Below are 20,735 nucleotides of genomic sequence, written 5' to 3' on the forward strand. Positions count from 1 at the left end.
GAGGGAACAAACGCGAGGTAATGACATCTTAGTTGAAATCAAGAAAAAGAAATGGGGGGGGGGCATGGGCAGGACATGTAATGAGGAGGGAAGATAACCGATTGTCATTAAGGGTTACGGACTGGATTCCAAGGAAAGGGAAGCGTAGCGGGGCACGGCAGAAAGTTAAGTGGGCGGATGAGATTAAGAAGTTTGCAGGGAGGACATGGCCACAATTAGTACATGACCGGGGTAGTTGGAGAAGTATGGGAGAGGCCTTTGCCCTGCAGTGGGCGTAACCAGCCTGATGATGATGAAGGGGAGATGCCCAAGGACTGAAGAAGGTTGGATGATACTCAACTCCAACATATGGTCGAATTCCTATCGTGCCACCACCAGTTTCTCAGGCGACAGTTGACGTGGTCGAGCGTGAACCGGTGGTCCAGTAGTAGCAATGTGGTGAAACACGTCGTGTTTTACGGGGGATGCTACGGGACGCTGGTGTACCAGGTCAGAGAATTCGCTCAGTATGGAAGTGAAACGAACTGGGCCTGCTGGCTTGATCAGCGCAGGGCTGAGCGGCGTATGTCGTGAAGGCTTGCCTTTTACATCGCTGTGTGACATAGGGTCCTGTAACCTCCGGTTACGCACGTCGACTAACACTCCGAAGTGGCGCAGAAAATCCGGCCCGAGAATGGCGAGTTTCACGTCGGCGACTATAAAAATCCATCGTACCGTTGTCTGTAGGCCCAGACTGATGGTTAGAGAGCGGTTTCCATCGTGGCGATGGCCGCGTTGTTGACTTCTTGCAAAGGCGATGTGTTCGGGTGCTTTCGGTCCGTGGGCAATGCTGGAAGTACGCTCACTTCGGGGCCTGTGTCGACGAGGAAGCGGAAATGGCTGTTGCGGTCGGTTAGGAAAAAGACTGACGAGCGACGTTCTTGCATAGCAGGAACACTGGCCGGCCTCAGCGCCTCCCCAGGGCGTTTCCGGAGAGCTCGCAGGGTGGTACGCATTTGCGTGCAGCCTTTCAGAACTTGCGATGGTACCAACTTAGTTTTGGGGGTTTTATAGGCGACTGCGGTGCACGCTGGCTGGTCATGCTGACGCGGTATGGAGAGCGGCCACGGAGTCCACGAGGCGCGAGATTACGTTCTTCACCTCTTGAAGCTGCTCAAGTGGAGACGGTTCGCTTGTGACGGCCGCGACAGATGTGGCAGCTACCGCCATGAGCTTGTGGGCTAACTCGGCCAGCCTGGATAGATCGTTCTCATTTGAGGCAGTCATTACCATTCTGAAGTTCCGGGGGATTTTCTGTAGAAATATTTCTCGGAGCAGCAGGCTGTCAAGACCATCTATTTTGCTGCCCAATAATTGCTGCATATGACGCAGCAGCTGGCTTGGCGTCCTGTCGCCGAGGTTGGCTTCGTGGAGAAGCTCTTCTAGCCGCTGGCTTTCGGGGTGCGTTATCCCGCGAATGAGTGTTGTCTTTAGCGCTTCGTAAATGTTGTCTGCTGATGGGGAAAGTAGCAGGTCTCGAATTTCGCTAGCGGTCGATGGAGGCAGACTGCTCACCGCATAATGGTGTTTCGTGGAATTTGCTGTGATACGCCGTGCAGCGAATTGTGATTCCACCTGAATGAACCACAATGCAGGGTCCGCAGACCAAACCGGAGGCAGTTTGACGTCGACGCCGGAGAGTGTCGGAATTTCGGTGCCTTGAGGTTTGTCCATAGTACTTGCTGCTCGTTCGGGTCACCAGTGTAGTGCCGGACGCGAGTGCGGTTTAAATCAGCAGAAAGAAGCGAGTGATGCGTCCCTGAAGAACAAGCAACAACTATATTTTTGTGTTCGTTCAGCCTCTACGGCTCGGTTGCACACCCTCGTACCACTTCCCTTTCCCGCACAGTCCGCGATAATATTTTATCGAGTCAAAAAGGAGAAAGGGTGTCTGGCTGCTGCTGTGCGACCGTGAGGCCACCACAATGTTTTTTTGTGCATTTATTTTCTTGAAATTTTTTACAGCAGACAGTACTGCATAGGCTTCAGCCGGGAAGATATTCGTTTCCGGATGCAGAACATCGGACTCCGAGAAGGATTGACCGAGAGCTGCATCAGACATGCCGTACCTTAAATCGTCAGTGTAATACTCCGGGCTTTGCCTGAAATTCGAGGAATTGTATCTTCAGGTGTGCCTCTCGAGCCAAATTTGTGACCTCTACAAGCGAAGAACCACAAGCTGCTGGTGTTATGGCGCCAACGGCTTAGCTGGGGCCATTTAGCAATGTTCATAAAAGTGGTACAGTATAAAATGTTCTTCGCCTAGGCTCCTTACATCCAGCGAGAAATGTTCTTTTGCGTTAGGTTGGTTAGAATAATGTACGGTAGAGGCCGTATTATCTATGGTTGAGTAAGAGGGGTCTTCTTTCTTTGCATGTACTTTCAACAGAATTAAAACCTAACTATTACTGCTGTAGACGAAGAAGCCACTCATTTCACTTTACGTACAGCCTCTGTATTGGGCTTGTCCTGAAGGAACCGCTCGCAAAGCCGGCACCTTGATGAAAAACGGGGCTTAGGATTTTTTTGTTGCACTTGGTGTGGAACTACAGATTATAGCAGCGTAGTCAAGGCGGTGAGCAGACAAGATTCTTGCACACTTTCAGGAAGTACCCCTTGTAGTGAGTGGCAGAAGCATATTGTTTTACGAGACTTCGCACTCACATATTTAATACGGGGGTTAAGTGTAAGCTTGCTCTCTAAAATGGTTCTTAGAGATTTATGTTCGCTGCTGAAAAAGAGCAGATTACTATTAATCGCAGTACATGATAGCGGCATTACAGCTGTTTTGTTTGAGAAGAGTGAGTAAGTGCTTTTCTGGGTGTTTAATTTAAACCCATTTTCTCCTGCCTATTATGACAAATTGTTTCATGCAAACTCTACCGGTAGTTGGCTGACTGAATGCCGTGAATTCATTTTCAGAATGAAGGGTGTGGAGCTAAGTGTACGCCCCCTTGCAGCAGACCAGTCTCTTCGGTGAAAGATGTAGATGAAATATTGCCCACTCTTACATAGAACGCATGGCTAGACTGGTAGCTTTCAGTAATGTTGAACACGTTAGCGCAGACACTCGGCGCAGAGAGATCACGTAAATTTCCGAAGTATCGTGTGATGGTGAAGGCTTTCTCGATGGCTAAAAATTCCACCAGAACCCACCCTGAACATGAGCAATCATTGATAGGACTTGATAAATTTGTTGCTCTCCAGAAAGTGCATCGGTCACCGAAACAGCTTGCAAAGGCCGCTCGTCGACACTATATGCCTGTAACTGTTGCCTAAGTACTGGTCTATGGCGAGACGACACCGGCACACTAAGGAACATAAAGCTGCGGCTCCGCATGCTTCCCGCGTTTGAGCTCCTTCGCACCCGAGAGAAACATCCGGACATGTCGACATCAGTGCACCGGGCTCGTGGTCGCCTACGCTCGAGCTACGACCCAAATAAACATGTGCGAAACAGTTCGTCTCACGCTTTGCCACACGTCGTTCACCTCTTTAGGAATTTCGATTATAATAGCCGCTTTGCAAGCAGACGAATATACCCGGATGACCATACGGCGTTGAAAAAATACCTGAGATCTCTCTGGCTTTCTGAGTTTTAGCGCTTTTATAATTTGATGATTATTACGATCACATACCAGAGCAGATTTGTCGCAGCTTTCCAGCGATGCCTGAAGCTCTGCTGTGTTAAATGGATCATTATACGCCTAAACTTGTGCGTATTTCTGCTCTAAAGGCTATTGTTCTGCTGATTGTTTGTCCCTATAAGAAATGTTTCAGAATATTGCGATGAAATAGAGATGCTGGAAACGTGCACTGAGAAAGTCTGAGTGGTCTTAGCGGCTGTTTCCTTCATTATTTACCGAAGGTAATGAGTCTGACGGCCGGTCTTTTATTGTATTTACTCTATTTAACATTTTTCGTTATCTTGTACAAAAAAATTTGCACCGAAGATAAACTTTCGCTAACTTTCTCTCATAGACTATCAACGCGTGTTTCTTGTGGCTTTACATGCTCGAGCATGTAAAGATGGCATTCTTTCAGACCATCTAACGTCAATGACAAAGCTTGATATACAGCCCAAATTAGCCGCAACGTGGTGCAGCATTGCTATAGTGCAATCAACCATCGGCCAGCAGAGGCTAACTTGCATGCTTATTCCAGAGAGCTCTGCAACCTTCTTTGCTGCAGTTTTACAGGAGAACGCAGAAGAAGCGGTGAATTCATGTGAGTCACCTTGAAACCCAGCACTATAAAGTGTATATATTCTACTGCACGAGAGAAGCTCAAAAGGTTGAGCAAGCACTCATAGCTGCAAACCGGTTCGCGACTGTGTCGCATATGACAGAGAAGCACCGGACTTTGCTTAACTCTCAGCATAACAATACTGATGTGCGCTCCAGCTTTCCGCAAAAAAAAAAAACTGTAACATGTTGAAAACAAGAAGAACGAGGAAAATGCACGAAATGAGGCAGAACAAAGCAAGCAGAATTTAGTAACGACGTTCTTTATACGTGTGCTTATTATGGATTGGTATAAAATACTCGGGGCTAGGTAATGGACGGATCAAGACAGCAAGTCGGGCCAGTTGGTTGGGGTTCATAGTATGGTCCGTAACAGTGCAACACAAGGACAAAAGAAGGTATAAAACGACGACACGGCGCTAAAGATAAAGGATATTCAAACGTAAGCTTGCAAGCGATGAAGGTCTCTTGTTTCACCATTCTGATCGTCATGGCAACATTTGCTGCTTTTATTACCAGACGAGAAACCGCAGGCCCCATTACCACTATAGCATTCGGCTTTCCCGGTGCCAGCGCTGGGAGGATTCTACCCGCAAGGTGTAATCGCAAACCACGTGCTGCAACTAACAAGCCGGTAAGCACACGGCGCCACGGAAGATAGGAGCGGCATGGCTGCTATTACGGGCGGTGCGTATTTTTTTAACTTTCTTACTTGGCTTTTAGCGTGCGCGTGCATGGAGATGGCTCTGCAACGAGCGTGAGTGGGCATAGACACACTTGAATGACGTTGCAGAGCTGTTTGCATACCACCGCAAAATGCGTACCAATGCATGATGCTAAAAGATGGCTTGTCCATAAAAAACGAGGTATAGTGAACATTTGGTAAGAAGTGAAATTCCCATGCCCGCGTCACCCGCATTTAGACGGGGGCGAAAGGTAGTGGAAAAAACTCGGAGTCGCCCAGTAGGCGCGTGTTATAACTATATCGTGGTTTTCGCATGTAAAGCTCCCGAATTTTCTTTAATATTTAGATCTTCGAAAACGGCATTGTGCACGGTTGAGCCTCTGCTACCTGCAGTGGAATGCATAGACAGGGTGCCCCAATGCCATATTTCTATTACATATATATTTTACGCACATTACAGTAAAGTTATTATGCCACTATACAGTGGCGTCACACAAACCCTTTGACATTGACCAGATCATTGACTACATCGCCAGTTCTTGGTACTATTTGGCCATTACTTGCCCTTGCACCATGAAACCCTATTATTCACGATCACAGGATGCTCCAACAATTATGCAGAGAACTAAAATGAAAATATGGATCATATGTTACGGAAACAAAACGAATTATTTATTTTTTACAGTGGCGTTGAGAAGCTTCCAGTAACATTGCGTTGAGGACACGCCGGTAGCTTAACGTAATTCGAAAGTTTTTTCTGTGGCACAAAATTGGTAGTCAGCGACTCAAGTTGGTCCGACGGTTGATTTTGAACACCGTTCCCTCAGCACAGCAGCGCTATGCTCCAATGTTCGACCATGGACGACAGAGTGACCGAGAATGGCGGCACAACGGCTTCGATTAGATTAGATTAGATTAGATAGATAGATAGATAGATAAACAGATAGATAGATAGATAGATAGATAGATAGATAGATAAACAGACAGATAGATAGATAGATAGATAGATAGATAGATAGATAGATAGATAGATAGATAGATAGATAGCCCCTGATATTCTGTTAAGTATCCTAAGAATGCCTGCATAGTAAATGTTTGGCTTCAGAGATTATTGATCTCTAGGCGGCACCTTCAAACCAATCATTAAGCATGAAAAGCAAGAAGCCAAAAGCAGCGCAACTGCTTCATCACTATAGTGTCTTCAACACGAAGCGGAATTTAGAATAATTATGTATACGAACTTTATCATCATCATCATCATACTAATCATCATCTTCATTCTCAACCTATTTTAACTCCACTGCAGGACGAAGGTCTCTGCTTTTCCGATATCCAATTACCCCTGTTCTGCCCCAACCGAGTCCAACTTGCGCCTACGAATTTCTTAATTTTATCACCTCACCTAGTCTTTTGCAGTCTTCAACTGGGTTTCCCTTCTCTTGGCACCCATTCTGTAACCCTAACGCTCAACTGGTTATCTAACCTACGCATTACATGCCCTGTTCAGCACCATTTCTTTCTGGTAATGTCGATTAGAATATCGGCTATGCCCGTTTGCTCTCTGATCTACACCGCTCTCTTCCTGTCCCTTAACGTCACGCCCATCATTCTTCGTTACATCGCTCTTTGTGCGGTCCTTAACTTGTTTTAGAGCTTCTTTGCCAGTCTGCAAATTTTAGCCCCATATTTTAGCAACGGTAGAATGCATTGATTGTACATCTTTCTTTTTAGTGACAATGATAAGCTTTCATTAAGGATCTGAGTATGTCTACTGAATGCGCTCCAAGCCATTTGTATTCTTCAATAAATGTCATTCTGATTATCAGGCTCCCCTGTGAGTAATTTACCTAGGTAAATGTACTTCTTCACAGGCTCTAGAGGTTGACTGGCGATCTTGAACACTTGTTTCCTTGCCCGGCTATTGATCATTATCTTTGTCTTCTGCATATTAACCTTGAAACCCACTTTTATACTCTCTCTGTTAAGGTCCTAAATCATTTGTTGTAATTCGTCCTCACTGTTGCTGAACAGGACAATGTCACCAGAAAATCTAAGGTTGCTGAGATATTCACAGTTGATGCTTACTCCTAAGCCTTCCAAGTTTAATAGCTTGAGTACATGTTCCAACCACGCAGTGAATAGCATTGGATTGATTGTGTCTCCTTGTCCGACCCTTTTCTTTATTCGTATCTTCCTACTTGTGAATAATTAAGGTAGCTATGGAATCTCTGTAGATAATTTCAAGATATTTACGTAAGCGTCCTGTGCTCATTGATTACGTAATGCCTCTAGACTGTTGGAATCTCTACTGAATCAAATGGATAGATGGTTGGAAAAACTTTATTGACAGTCCTGAGATACGTTGGGACAGGCAGGCCGAGCCTTGCCGCCGCATCCTGGGCTCACTGGACGGCCCAGATTTGGTCCTCGCAGTCGGTGCTTCGCAGTGAGGTATTCGACCTTGAATGGTCTGCTTGATCTGTGTTTCGCAACGAGGGGCACCGCCAGAGCATATGTTCCAAGTTGGCTGAATAGCCGTACTAAGGACAGGTATTGCTAGTATACGTGTCTGGAAAGGTCAAGTGTAATAAAAATGGGTTGGGGTATATCCGCGTCTGCAAAAGTCTGAGGGTGAGTGTCTGCGCTTTGATCAGTTCCTGAGACGGCAATGCCTTTTCGTAATCTATGAAAGCCATATAGAGAGGCTGATTGTACTTTGCAGGTATGGCGATTACCTGATTAATGACATAGATGTGACCCATTGTAGAGTATCCGTTCCTGAAGGCAGCTGTTCCCTTGTTTGGCTAAAGCCCAGTGTTGCCCTTATTCTATTGGGACTTATCTTACTGAATATTTTATATAATACTGGAAGTAAGCCAATGGGCCTATAAGTTTTCAATTATTGAAGACTCCCTTTTTGTGGATTAGTATAATTTTGACATTCTTCCAATTCTCTGGGACCCTTGAAGCCGATAAACAGTTCGTATAAAGGGCCGCTAGTTTTTCAAGCATTATAACTCCTCCATCTTTGATTAAATCGACTGGTAGTCCATTTTCTCCTGTCGCTTTCCTTCGTATCATGTCTTGCAAGGCCCTTCTAACTTCATCGCTAGTTATAGAAGGAGCCTCTGTAACCTGTTCATTACTACTTCCAATAGAGGTATCGTAGCTGCTTTGGGTACTGTACAGCTCCTAATTGAATTATTTCGCTGCTCTTACTATATCTTCGACATTGTAGATCATATTAACCTGCTTATATTTCAGTGCATACATCTTGGTTAGTGCCATGCCAAGCTTCCTTCTCACTGATCTCAGGCTGCGTCCGTTTCCTTACTTCCTCAGTCTTTCTCACGTTATAATTTCGAATATTCCGTATTCTCTCGCTGTTGATTAGTTTTGACAGTTCCGCGAATTCTACCTGATCTCTTGAGTTGGACACTTTCATTCTTTGTCATTTCTTTATTAGGTCCTTTGTTACTTCGGACAGATTACCTACTTCTTGCCTTGATGCCTTACCTCCGACTTCAATTGCTGCTTCTGAAGCCAGCCAAGTTATGGTTTCATTGATTGCCTCCATGTCATCTTTGTCTTTCTGTTCTGAGGCTGCTTATTTGTTTGCAAGTGCCAACCTGAATTGGTCTGCTTTTGCCCTTACTGCATTTAGGTTTTGTTTCTTCTTGACCAATTTTACATTTTGTCTCTTCAAATTGAGGTGAATCCTAGCCCTCACTAATCTATGATCACTGCATTTTATCCTACATAACACTGCTACATCCTGCAACATGCTGGGATAGGCAGGAAGGGTCCTGGTCTCCTTTTTGTTCCAACGCTTCCTGTAAACGGTGTTCATTATTCGCAGCTCATTCCTTTCAGCAAATTCTGCCATCCATCCTCGGGTGTTCCAGAATCCACGCCATAGTTGCCAATTGCTTGTTCACCAGTCTGCTTTTCCCCCACTTTTGCATGGAGGTCACCCATGAGTACAGTAAACATAGTATGCGCTTTTCTCATTGCTAATTCAACATCTTTATAAAAGTCAGCTACTTCATCATCATCGTGACTGGATGTTGGAGCGTAGGCTTGTAGTACCTGTAATATATACCTCTTATTAAGTTTGATTACTACTGCTGCCCTCTCATTAATGCTGTAGAATTAATCAATGTTGCCCGCTATGTCCTTATGCATTAGGAATCCTACTCCTAACTGCTTCTTATCGGGTAGTCCTCTATAGCAGAGGACGTGGCAATTTGTCAGCACTATAAGTCTCACCAGTTTGTTTAACGTCACTAAGGTCAATTATATCCCAAACAATGCCTGATATTTCCTCGAAGAGTCCTGCAAGGCTAGCTTTAATCGAGAGGGTTCAGGTGTTAAACGTTGCAAGGGTCAGTTTCTATTGGCGGCTAGTCCGGCTCCAGAGATTCTTAGCACACTCTGCTGCGTTATAGGCCTGACCGCCGCCTTGGTCAGGTGCTGCGCAGCTGCTGGGGACTGAGGGCCATGAGTTTATTCAAGGAATCATGAGGGAGGTAGTGGCCAACAACTGCATCTGGGAGGCCAATTCTTGTTCTGGTGAGGGAGCATCTTTGTTGAAGCGTAGTGGGTCTTCCTAATTTGGTTGTACCTGGATTAGTATAGCCCCACTTGCTCTCGGCATTTTTGCCGGTGTCAGGCGACACTCCAACCCTTGGGATGCAGTGTACTAGGGGAGGTGAAAACTAGGAATAGGGTTTCTTGTTTTACCATTCCGCTCGTTTTGCCATGTTGGCAACTTTTGCTGTTTTCTTGCACAGAAGAGAAAAAATCGCTCTGACTACCGCTAATGAGCTTAGATTTCCAGGTGCAAGTGTTGCGAAAGTTCAACAGGGACGTCATCCTGGCAGAATCAACAATACAACTCTCAAAACGCAACCGCCACGCCCCGAGCAAGATAAGAGCAGCTGGTAGAACTTCATAGGTCATGAGCATTCTTTCCCATTTTCATAGTTAGCCTTCAGCATGTGACTTAGCTTGAGTGCCACTCCGCCATGTGCCACTCCGCGTCACCCGTCAGCCTCTAGGGCCACTGCGCGCAAGCTCAGGCCGCAAGGGGCTACCGAGCGACGCACGCAAGGACACAGTGTTGCTCTGAATTGACAGAAACCGTTTATTTTATCCAACAGCACCCGACACTGCACAAACGCGCAGTCCCGAGTCGGCAGGGAACCAAAGGGGTCCCGCACCAAGGGCGAAAATACAGTCACGGGCGCCTGTAGCACGTCGCTGCAAGAGCACCGGCTCAAGCTGGGACACGCCGCTAGGAAAAGTCCCGGCAGCTATGCTACTTGCTCTCGCGATAACCAATGGGCCAAATCGCGAGTGCTCGGGCAATCTCCTTCGGCTTGGGCCTCCGATAAGTGCGGCTCGGCGTAGTAGGACCTCGCGTGAGCACTAGGCGCCCAGTCTTCGGCTCAGCGTCCGAACAGGATAGACACAAGGCACGCGCTCCCCGCATGGGCAAAGGCACCGTGCGTGAGCTCAGTCCTAGTCACAAAGGTGTCGGCGGACGAGAGGAAGCATGTACGTACCCGGCGCAGTTTCAAGGGAGAAGATCCGCGCTAAGTCCCCGAGAGTAGCCGCCAGGGGCCGCTTCGTGACGTCGTAGGTCCGGCCTCACTGCGAACCATCGCTAGTGGAGTGCCACCGCTGACAACTGGTTCGGAGCGAGAAGGGAGTGAGGCGTAGGGATGGCAGAAATAAAGTCCCTCCATACACGTTTCCGCCGACCAGGTAAAGTACCGCCTACCTGCTCTCCTCCTCCACGATCCTCTCCCACTCACCGCCTTAGCTTCCGGCGTCAAGCGGAACTTACGCAGCTGCAGCTTCGTGTTCCGAATGGAAGTGACGCTGCTTTTTGGCGTTGTTTACTTTCGCGTCGATGGAGAGGCTTTAATTGCACCAGCTGCGGTTTAAACTGTGAATGCGATTCCGTCCAAGAACCACCGCCTATTGTAATCAGCGATCTGCTCGTGTTTTCTGCTTCGCGTCAACCTGCGACGGGTTGTGCCATGAGCGACAACGTACAGTGTAATGTAGTGCCCGGGCGCTTGGAGACCACTGCCGTTTTTCGTGCATTTGGAAAACAGCGACCGCGAATACTAGTGCAGCGGAATACAACAGCTTGTCCCCTTTGCATTCTTCTTATGGTGACTGCCACAGCTCTGCTAAGCACGCGCGGCCGTCTCACCTAAAGCTCCTTGATACTTTGAAAGTAGCGACACTTTCCTCCTCGCGGCGCTTTCCTCCTCGATTCACCACACCGGCCGGCTGCGCACGGCGCGCTTTTCCTCCTGGGCTCCCGCGGACGGGCCGCAGGATTCTATGGAGGCGTGTTATTTTGGGCCAGTCGCGCGCCCCAGTGGGGTTGAAAATTTTGAGAAATGCTAATAACAGCGCCGATAATGCTGGAGGCAACGTTTATGAGGAAGTTGGGTTTTTCTTAGAGCCGTATGAACGGGGTATACCGATGTAAAGGGAGCTTTGAGGCGAGTTCTATACTCCAGACAATTTTTCTGCCGCATGATCAGATGCTTTACTTCGTGCGTCTGATCTAGTATTGCTTGTCACACATCCTTCTGTGTGTGGCTCATTAAGCGAAAGCCTTAGACCTCTGTTTCAAGGTCCCGTTGTGAGCTACAGAAAATACCACGTTACCAAAGCAAGAGGGAAGCGAACCGAAGCTTCTGCAGCCGCATATAAGAGATGATTATTGACTAGCAAAGTAATGATTGATTAGTCATTGGATTAAGATGAATTCGGGTGTATTAAGGAGTATTAAGGTGGATTAAAGTCGATGAAGGTGCATTAGGGTGAATGAAGGTGGATTACGGTGCATAAAGGAGGACTAGGTTGGATTAAGGTCGATGAAGGTGAATTAAAGTGGATGAAGGTGCGTTGAGGTGCATTAAGGACGATTATAGTGGATTAGGGTGTATTAAAGTACATGAACAAGTATAAGGAGGGATTAAGAAGGATTAAGGTGCATTAAGGAGGATTATGGTGGGCTAGGGTGAATTAAAGTGAATGAAGGCTGATTAGAGTGGATTAAGGTGGATGAATGTGTATTCGGATGAATTAAGGTGAATTAAGGACGATTATAGTGGATTAGAGTCAATTAAAGTGAATGAGGAAACATTAGGATTGATTAAGGAGGATTAAAGTGCATTAAGGAGGGTTAGAGTAGATTAAGGTCGATAAAGGTGGATTAGGGTGCATTAAGGAGGACTTTCGTGGATTATGGTTGATTAAAGTGAATGAAGGAGGATTAGGGTCGATGAATGTGGATTCGGTGGATTAATGTGCATTATGGTAGACTAATCGGTCTTAATACTCAGTGAACCCTAATTCACCTTAGTCCACCCTAAGCCACCTTAATGCTCGTTCATCCACCTTAATCCAGCTTAATACTCCCAATCCACCTTAATACAACCTAATCAACCTACATTGCCACTAATGCACCTTAGCCTACCCTATACGGTCTTAATCCTCCTTTATCACACCTAATCCATCATAATCCTCCTTAATCCTCCTTCATCCCCTTAATCCTTAATAATGCACTTTAATCCAACTTAATACTGCTCAATCTACCTTAATACACCCTAATCCACCCATATCAAACCTAATCCAGCTCCATGGTCCCCAATCCACCTTAATCTACCCTAATTCACCCTAATCGGTCTTAACCTCCTTTATCAACCCTAATTCACCTTAATCCACATTAATCGACCTTAACCACCCCAGAATATTAAGCATAGTGAGGACAACCGCAACAAAAACGTTGTTGAGCAGGCCGGAAGAATGAAAAAAAAATGCAGCATTACGGGATGCTTTGCTACGAGCTATAAGACGCCTCAGCTCGCAAACAACGCTGTTCTTTGTCGGAACAAAGTTCTTTTGGCCAGTGTCATGCAGCCACTGCTTCCTGCGCAAGCCGTCACGCTTTCCTTGTGGTATCATAAAAACGGCATAACCATCTTGAGGTTCCTTGCTGCAGTTATATGCGCAACAGCCCGGTATAGCGCTAGCACATAGCAAACACAGCGTACAACGTTCGCTACGCCGATCTAAAGCGCCGAGCCAGCTGGGCTCAGGAGGAAAATGGCGCGAACGAAAAAGAAAAACACAAGCAAAACTCAAGATCCGCGCGTTTCCAAGCGCAACGGCAGGGAGACCAATCGTCGTGCAGAAAAACGGGGCAAAACTGGTTGCCGCGGGCGAACGCGCAAGGGGCGAGGAGGTCGCGCGGCGGCGGCAGAGCAAAGAGTGTCGCTACTTTCAAATTATCAAGTGACTTTAGTCTCACCATCGTCTAACAGCAGTCAAAGCGGAAATTACCGCAACGCAACTACAGGAAGCGGAAACGGCGGAACCGGAAATTTTTAAACCGGCAATGCCGGAACCGGATTTGGTGTGAGGAGGAAAGGCGGCGCACAACAAAGGTTGGTCGCTACTTAAGAAAGCGGCGGTGGCGTGTGGATGGAGGGGTTTTAGGCAGTAACAGGTGAAATGCGCCCGCGCAATGGCACGTCGAATTCCCCAAACCCCCGCAAGTTGCAAATAAAAGAAGCCCACATTGAATTGAATGATTTCACGCATGCTAGAACAAAATTAATTCTTTATCAGGAGTGATCGGTTAAATACGGTTGTGTGGTTACGTCGGCATTCAGACAGCTCTTGTTTCATTGTATTTCAATTCCTCCCTCCCTTGTGGCGGTTAACGGGCAATGCAAACCTCTTTTAATGCAAGCATGCGAGGCCCGGAAAACTGCAATATTTGACGTAAATTTAAGTGCTACACACGATTTCTTAGCCGCGCTTTTATTTGTATTTGTTAAAATGCCATTGGGTTGTAACCAAACTTTAGAACTGAAATAATGTTGGTATATTTATGTAGATATATATACTATACTCCACTTAAGAAGGATACATTATATTAAGGGTTCCGTGTTTTCGGACTTTATTTTTCTTGAAATTCGGAGAGTGTTTTTCGGAGTTTATTTTGTTGCAGAAATTCGGCGTTTATGAAGTTTATCCCTGGTAAATAACCATTCTACGAAATTCGGAGTTTAATTTTGGATTATTCTCAATACTCCAAAATCTTAGATGAAATGATATCTGAACACGAAAACATCAGAACACACGAAGCATATTTTAGTTGTGTGGAACATTTGAACGCACAAACACATATACACACAAGCACAAATACTTGAATACAAAACACCTAAACGTGTGTGCGTATTGCAACCTTAAAGCTTGTTGTTATAGACGCAAGCCTACTTTACGAGGTTGCTGTTACTGATGGAAGCGCGCTCTTTTCGATTGCTCTCGAAATGCCCTTTCAACGTTTGCGCCAGAAACATAGAAAGCCAGAAGATTCAGCGCGCAGCGAGAAAGCACTGGCAACTGGACACTGTGAAGTCTCCAAAACGACAGGGGTTCAACAATGCTACTTATTTAATAGCTCTGATAGCTCGCAAAATCACTCATGAGCTAGCTCATGCCGTCAGTTTCAATAAACACTAACTTAAAAATTGGCGCATCGGTTTCGAAGGCGCGGGTAGCTCATGCTTCACCTATGGATTCACAATTTGAACCCTGTACCAAAATGATTCACTGGAGCTGGACGTGCTGTTGTGTTTGCAGATGCTCCGCAATTCTCAAGGCGCCCTTGCAGTTGCCAACACTAACTGTCACACGGCAAAACTTGCAAGCAATGACTCCTTCAGATGACATTTGACACTTCAAAATCCCTGAACTCCTTCACTTAGTCGCTGGAAAGCTTTCGTTTCCTTACCACTCTGCTTGCCCAAAATGTTTGTTCACGCGCTACAGAAATGCGTCATGTGAGCATGCCATGCTTTCCGCCAGCAGGCTTCCGGCGCTCGATTCGGTCCCCTGGCGCCCGAGTGCCACCAGAGGGACCGTATATCAAGAGGGACCGTATATCGTCTCGCTTTTCCGCGGGCGACAAGCCCTTTGTTAAATGTTTGATGGGTGCGGTCCACAAGATACTGTTGACGTGAGGTAAAGTTTATAACGGGCAAACCGCCTGATGTATCAGTGACCGCTCCAAACATGCCCTTTATCGAAAGGCTTTCGGTAAAGAACGGGACAGGGTCATATTGGCCGTTAAAATCAGAGTTTATCGGATAAATCCGAATTGACAAAAATTTTACTGGCGAGTGTTTGTCGGATTTTTTTCGGATTTATCCGAAAACACGGAGCTTTAACTAGACAGATAAACTATAATTACCATTTAATAATACAACAAGGCACTAGTAGATATTACTTGTTTATTTTTGCTCTAAGGCACGACTATTGCATTGCTGATTTAAAGCGGTTTACGCTTGCCCCGTACCGATAACCCGAAGTGTCACAGCGCCACATCATATTATTGGCCTTCTTGCGGGGGCACGTGACAGCAGCTACTCAGCAGTGCACTGTAACGTTCAAGTGAAAAACGTCGCTTAGAAATAAAACAAAAGCGCCAATTAACCAAAACATATTATTGCACTAGTGCACTGAACTCACAAAATGCCGCTCACAAATTATAAAGCCGCTACCACATGCGGCTCTGTCAGAAAAACCGTGGAACTTCCTTCGGTCTTCATATGGTGCGTGTAATCTGGAAAGAGGCAGGGTTAATTAATTCACGCTTTGCTCCCATGTTCAGAAAAGAGTATTTTACAATGACCGTATTTGATACACATGCATTTAGATTCGCACACTTACTTGCCGCAGCGTTCCTCCGCATGTTAGCAAAATTTGATCTGGGTGACTTTTGTATTTAGGCCAGCGCAACGGGCTAAATATTACGCTGCTGATAAAACGCACGTTTACCTCTCCGGAGTACATGCGTAGGTAACTTATTTAAAAAGGCGTGTGTGACCTGCACACTTTGAATTTTGCCTACGCATTACGCATTGCACGTCCCTTATTTTCGCAACGGTTGAACGCGATTGCCTGGAACGCCGCCGGTGACTCCTTGATGTTAGTCCGTGAGGATTATTGGCTTTGCTTCTCGCCTAAGTTAGGTTAGCTTAGCGTAAAAGGCATTTGGACGGCGCAACGTACTCTAACAACGGTTGCGCCGTGATGATACTCGTCTTTGCGTCTTGGCCACGTTAGCTTAGGTGAACGTTAGGTTAGGTTAGCGTAAGAGGCGTTAGGGTAGGGTGACGTATTGTCATACCGGCGGCCTTTCAGCCTCTTGCGTTCAAACGCGGTTCCTAAGGCGCTCTGACTTCCAGGTTCTCAATATATGCAGCCCGGCATCTGCTGCAGTCTCTACTGCTCTTACGGAAACATCTGTTTTGTTATTTCCAAGGTATACATCGCCGTAAGGCGCGAGAAAGGTATGATCCGGCACGAGTGAGCATGAGCGCCGCAGGTGTGAGACAGTGTGTCCGGCACAGCGGTCGCCAGATGGGGCGTCGGTGACCGCTGCTTCACCTATTTCACCGCGTCGGCAGCTAGCGTCCGAGCGTTAACAAACTCGACCTCAGTCCGCAATGCCGACACGCCTAAAGACAAACGCATACAGCGCGCCCTAACAAACCTCCTGCGTAGTGCCTAGGCAGTCATACGTTCAAGACGAGACGTTCATTTGAGGGATCGCCCGACATTTGGGCTCAGGCGCGAGTAAGAGCGGGAGCGAGAGAGAATATCTGGGGGCTCTTTTTCTCCTTTAGTATGTTACTCTGCCTAGGCAATACGGAGGAGGTTTCTTAGCGCGCGTTGTGTTGCGTTTGTTCCTAGGGGTGCCGGTATTGCGGAGTAAGGTCGAGTTTGTTTACGCCCCGACGCTGGCAGCCGGCGCGATGAAATAGGTGAAGCAGCGGTCACTGCTGCGGTCACTGGCGTCCTCAGCGTCACGCACCTGCGGCGCTCGTGCTAAGTCAGTCGGGCCGGGACTATTGCTTTCTCGCGCCTTACAGCGACGTACCTTCTAAATAACATCACAGATGTTTGCGTAGGAGCAGTAGGGACCGTAGTAGAAGCCGGGCCGAATATATTGAATGTGTAGAAGTCAGACCGCCTTAGCAGCGGCGTTTCAAGGCAAGTGACTGAAAGGCCGCCCACGCTAAAATATTGGAAGAGCGTCCGCTGAGCGCCGCTGTGTGAAGGCACATAAACATACAACGATGTAATCAACTGTCGAGCAGACTGTTCTGGCTTCAATTTTATTGTAGTACGCTTTCTACTAGTTCGCTCTTTCCTTCGTTCTTCTGTTCCACAACAGGTACGGCTAAGGGGAATTGGCGTGCCTTTTCTTGGCAACATCATTTGCCGCATATCAGGAACTCTGCAGCATGTAGGTCTTTGCCTTGTCAGGTTTCGGCAGTTTTGATTAAAAAATATACATCCGATGGTGGTCACGAGCCTTGGTTTCGTATACCACAAAAGTCTAATGCCCTTATACCGGAGTTATTTAACGCATTTTTTTCTGACTACCAAAAGTCTGTGTCACTGCTTGATATAGAGTCTAAAGCAGCCGAAATGTGGTGCAGCGTCGTCTGGTAGGGCACTCAGCAGTCGGCAGGCAGAGGCTTACTTGCATGCGTATTCCAGAGAGCTCGGCAACCTTCTTTACAGCAGTGTTGCGGAGAACGCACAAGAGGCGGTGAATTAATGTCAGTCCGCTTGAAACTAAGGAATATAAAGTATATATATATATATATATATATATATATATATATATATATATTCTGCTGCACGAGAGAGGCACGAAAGGTCGAACAAGGTCTCAAGGTTGCATAAAGGTTGGCGACTGCGTTGCATCCGATGGAGTAGCACCAGTATTAGCTCAACTCTCAGCATAACAATGTTGATGTGTGTTCCAGCTTTCCATAAAAAGAAAAGCTGCAGCATGCTAAAGCAAAATAAACCGGAAGGAGGAAAATGTATAGAATGAGACAGACAAGGCAAACGGAACGTCGGAGGAGGAGGAGGAGGAGGAGGAGGAGGAGGAGGAGGAGGAGGAGGAGGAGGAGGAGAAACTTTATTATTGCAGAAACCGTTGCGTGGTTTATTCCTGGGTGGTTCCCTCTGACAGGGCTCCACTGGCGATCGCGGCTCGCCGGGCCTGGTCGAGGGTCGCCAGTTGCCTTCCCAGGTCCAGTTCGGAGAGTCTCGCCTCCCAAGACCACGTAGTGAGTGTGTGTGTTGTGACTCGTGGCGAAATTGCGTCGCCCGGACGGTCAGTGCATTCATGTGTTATGTGCGCGAGTGTCGCTGTGTGGTTGCTACACCAGGGACATGTTCGGGACGTATAACTGTCTGGGTAGATTGCGTGTAGACGAGACAAGTGTGGGTATGTGTTAGTTTGCAGGCGGCGCCAGTCCCTTGCCTGGAGTTTATTGAGAGCTTTGTGTGGGGGAGCGTATTGCGTTCTTCCGAGCCGTTGGTCCTGTAGTATTTGTTGACCTGTCGTTAATAACTCGTGGGTCGCTCGTCGGTCTGTCGGGGGCTGAAGAACGGTGTGGTCTGCCGCTCGGCTAGTGAGACCTCGAGCTGCGCAGTCCGCCTCTTCGTTGCCCCGCAGGCCTTCGTGCCCGGGGCACCAGACGATACCATGGGTCCATTGTAGTGTGCGACCAAGGATTCGAATGGCTTGTATAGGGAGTGTTCCATTCAGGTATAAACGACAAGCCGCTTGTGAGTCAGTAAGGACACGGGCGGACCTTCCCTTGCTCTCAGCGTCGCGAAGTGCGAGAGCGATTGCTGCTGCTTCTGCTGCTGCGCTGCATGTGGCGCGGATGGAGGCTGAGGCTACCAGGTTCCCCTGATTGACAACCGCGATTGTGTATTTGAGCCCGCAACGTGGCGACGAGGGATACGGGCTAGCATCCGTGTAGTACGTATCCGGGTCTCTGAAACGACGTTTGTGCAACATGCGGGCACGCGCTGCTCTTCTTTCCTGATTGTGGGTGGGGTGCATGTTCTTGGGGATAGGGTCTACTACAATGTTCTCTCTAATGCGGTTAGGCAAGAGTTGTGTTTCTTCTTTGCAGTACTGAGGTGTCAGCGGGTACCCTAGCCGTTGAAGAAGGTGTCTTCCCTGTTGAGTCTTGTTGAGGCGCTCCCTCTGCGCTATGAGCGTGGCACTTGCTTGCTCCTCAAAGGTGTTGTATACGCCTAGCGCTAGTAATTTCTTTGTGCTTGTGCTTGACGGTAGCTGTAAGGCCGTTTTGTACGCGGTTCTTATAAGAGTGTCCATGCGTTCTGTCTCGCTTTTGCGCTTGACTTGATACGGTAGCGCGTACGTGACACGGCTGATGACGAGGGCTTGTACCAGTCTTAAGGTTTCGTCCTCTGTGAAACCATCTTTGCTGCGCGCTACTCTGGCGATGAGTGATGAGGTGCTTCTTATAACGTGATTTAATTTCTCTGAGGCTAGCTTTATGCCGTTGTTCTCCTGGATGTGCATACCTAGTATGCGTGCGGTCGGGACGCGCTTTATAGGTTGCCCCAATCTCGAGATGTATTGGCGGGGCTCGATGTTCCTTAGTTTGCTTAGGCCGGACTTGAAGGTACTCCGACTTGTGTGGGGCACACCTAATTCCTGCTGTGGTTAGGTATGACTCGATGTATCCGATAGCTGTGAGTAACGTGTTTTCTCTGTCGCCATATGAACCCTTGGTTGCCCATAGAGTGATATCGTCGGCATAGAAGGCACATCCGAGTTTTGGGATGTTTTCCAGTTGTAAAGCAAGTTTTCTAAGTCCGATGTTGAAGAGGAAAGGAGATAATATTGACCCTTGCGGAGTACCCTTCTGCGGTAGGTCATATATGTCCGATTATACGCCTGCTATGCCGATGCGAGCTTTGCGGTGGCTGAGAAAAGCCACGACATAATGGTATACTCGCTCTCCGCATCCTATGGCGGCGAGGCCATCTAGGATGGTTTCGTGTGCTATATTATCAAATGCTTTTTCTACGTCGAGGGCTAGGAGTATGTTGTTGTTGCTGCCCGGTTGTGGGTTGAGGACCTCTTCCTTGAGGAGGAGGAAGACATCCTGTGATGACATGCCTTTCCGAAATCCGTACATGCAATTGGGGTGTAGTCCATGTTCTTCCATGTGTTGTTCCATTCGAGTGAGTACAATTCGTTCAAGAAGCTTGCCTAGGCAAGACGTAAGCGAGATCGGTCGTAATTGATCGAGCCTGCGCCGAGGAACGTCGGAAAAACAGTGGTAGCGACGTTCTTTGTATGACCGGTTATTATGGATGGGCACAAAAATACTCGGGGATAAATAGCGAATACTGAAACCTGCACTTGTAAGCAATGAAGAAGGTTTCTCGTTTCACCATTCCGATCGTCATGGCAACATTTACCGTATTTCTCCCCAGACGAGAAACGGGAGGCCCCATAACCGCTATAGAATTCGGCTTTCCCGGCGCCAGCGCCGCAAGAAGTCGACAGGGAAATATTCGTCGCGGACGTGGAACTAACAAACCTGTAGACATAAGGCGCCACCAAAGACATCAAAGATAGGAGCAGCAGGGTCGTTGTTACGGATGGTGCGTATTTTTGTAGCTTTCGTAGTTGGCTTTTAGCTTGTCCGTGAAAGTGGCTCTGTAGCGAGCGCGAGTGGACATAGCATAGTTCGAATGATGTAGCAGAGCGATTTACTCACCACCACAAAGCGCCCCCATGCAAATGAATCATTATAAAATAGTTTCCGCACAAATAACGAGGTATAGTGAACATTTGGTAGGAAGTGAAA

General features: G+C 47.3%; 1 protein-coding gene across 1 annotated transcript; it reads right to left on the reverse strand.

The window, feature by feature from the left end:
* Window positions 1-1,077: 1,077 nt before the first annotated feature.
* LOC142591520 (uncharacterized) lies at window positions 1,078-1,713 on the reverse strand. Its single transcript, XM_075703844.1, has one exon. It carries the CDS (start codon window positions 1,711-1,713, stop codon window positions 1,078-1,080), a length of 636 nt encoding a protein of 211 aa, XP_075559959.1.
* Window positions 1,714-20,735: the final 19,022 nt, after the last annotated feature.

This window comes from Dermacentor variabilis, chromosome 8, assembly GCF_050947875.1.
Source record: "Dermacentor variabilis isolate Ectoservices chromosome 8, ASM5094787v1, whole genome shotgun sequence".
Lineage (NCBI taxonomy): Eukaryota > Metazoa > Arthropoda > Arachnida > Ixodida > Ixodidae > Dermacentor > Dermacentor variabilis.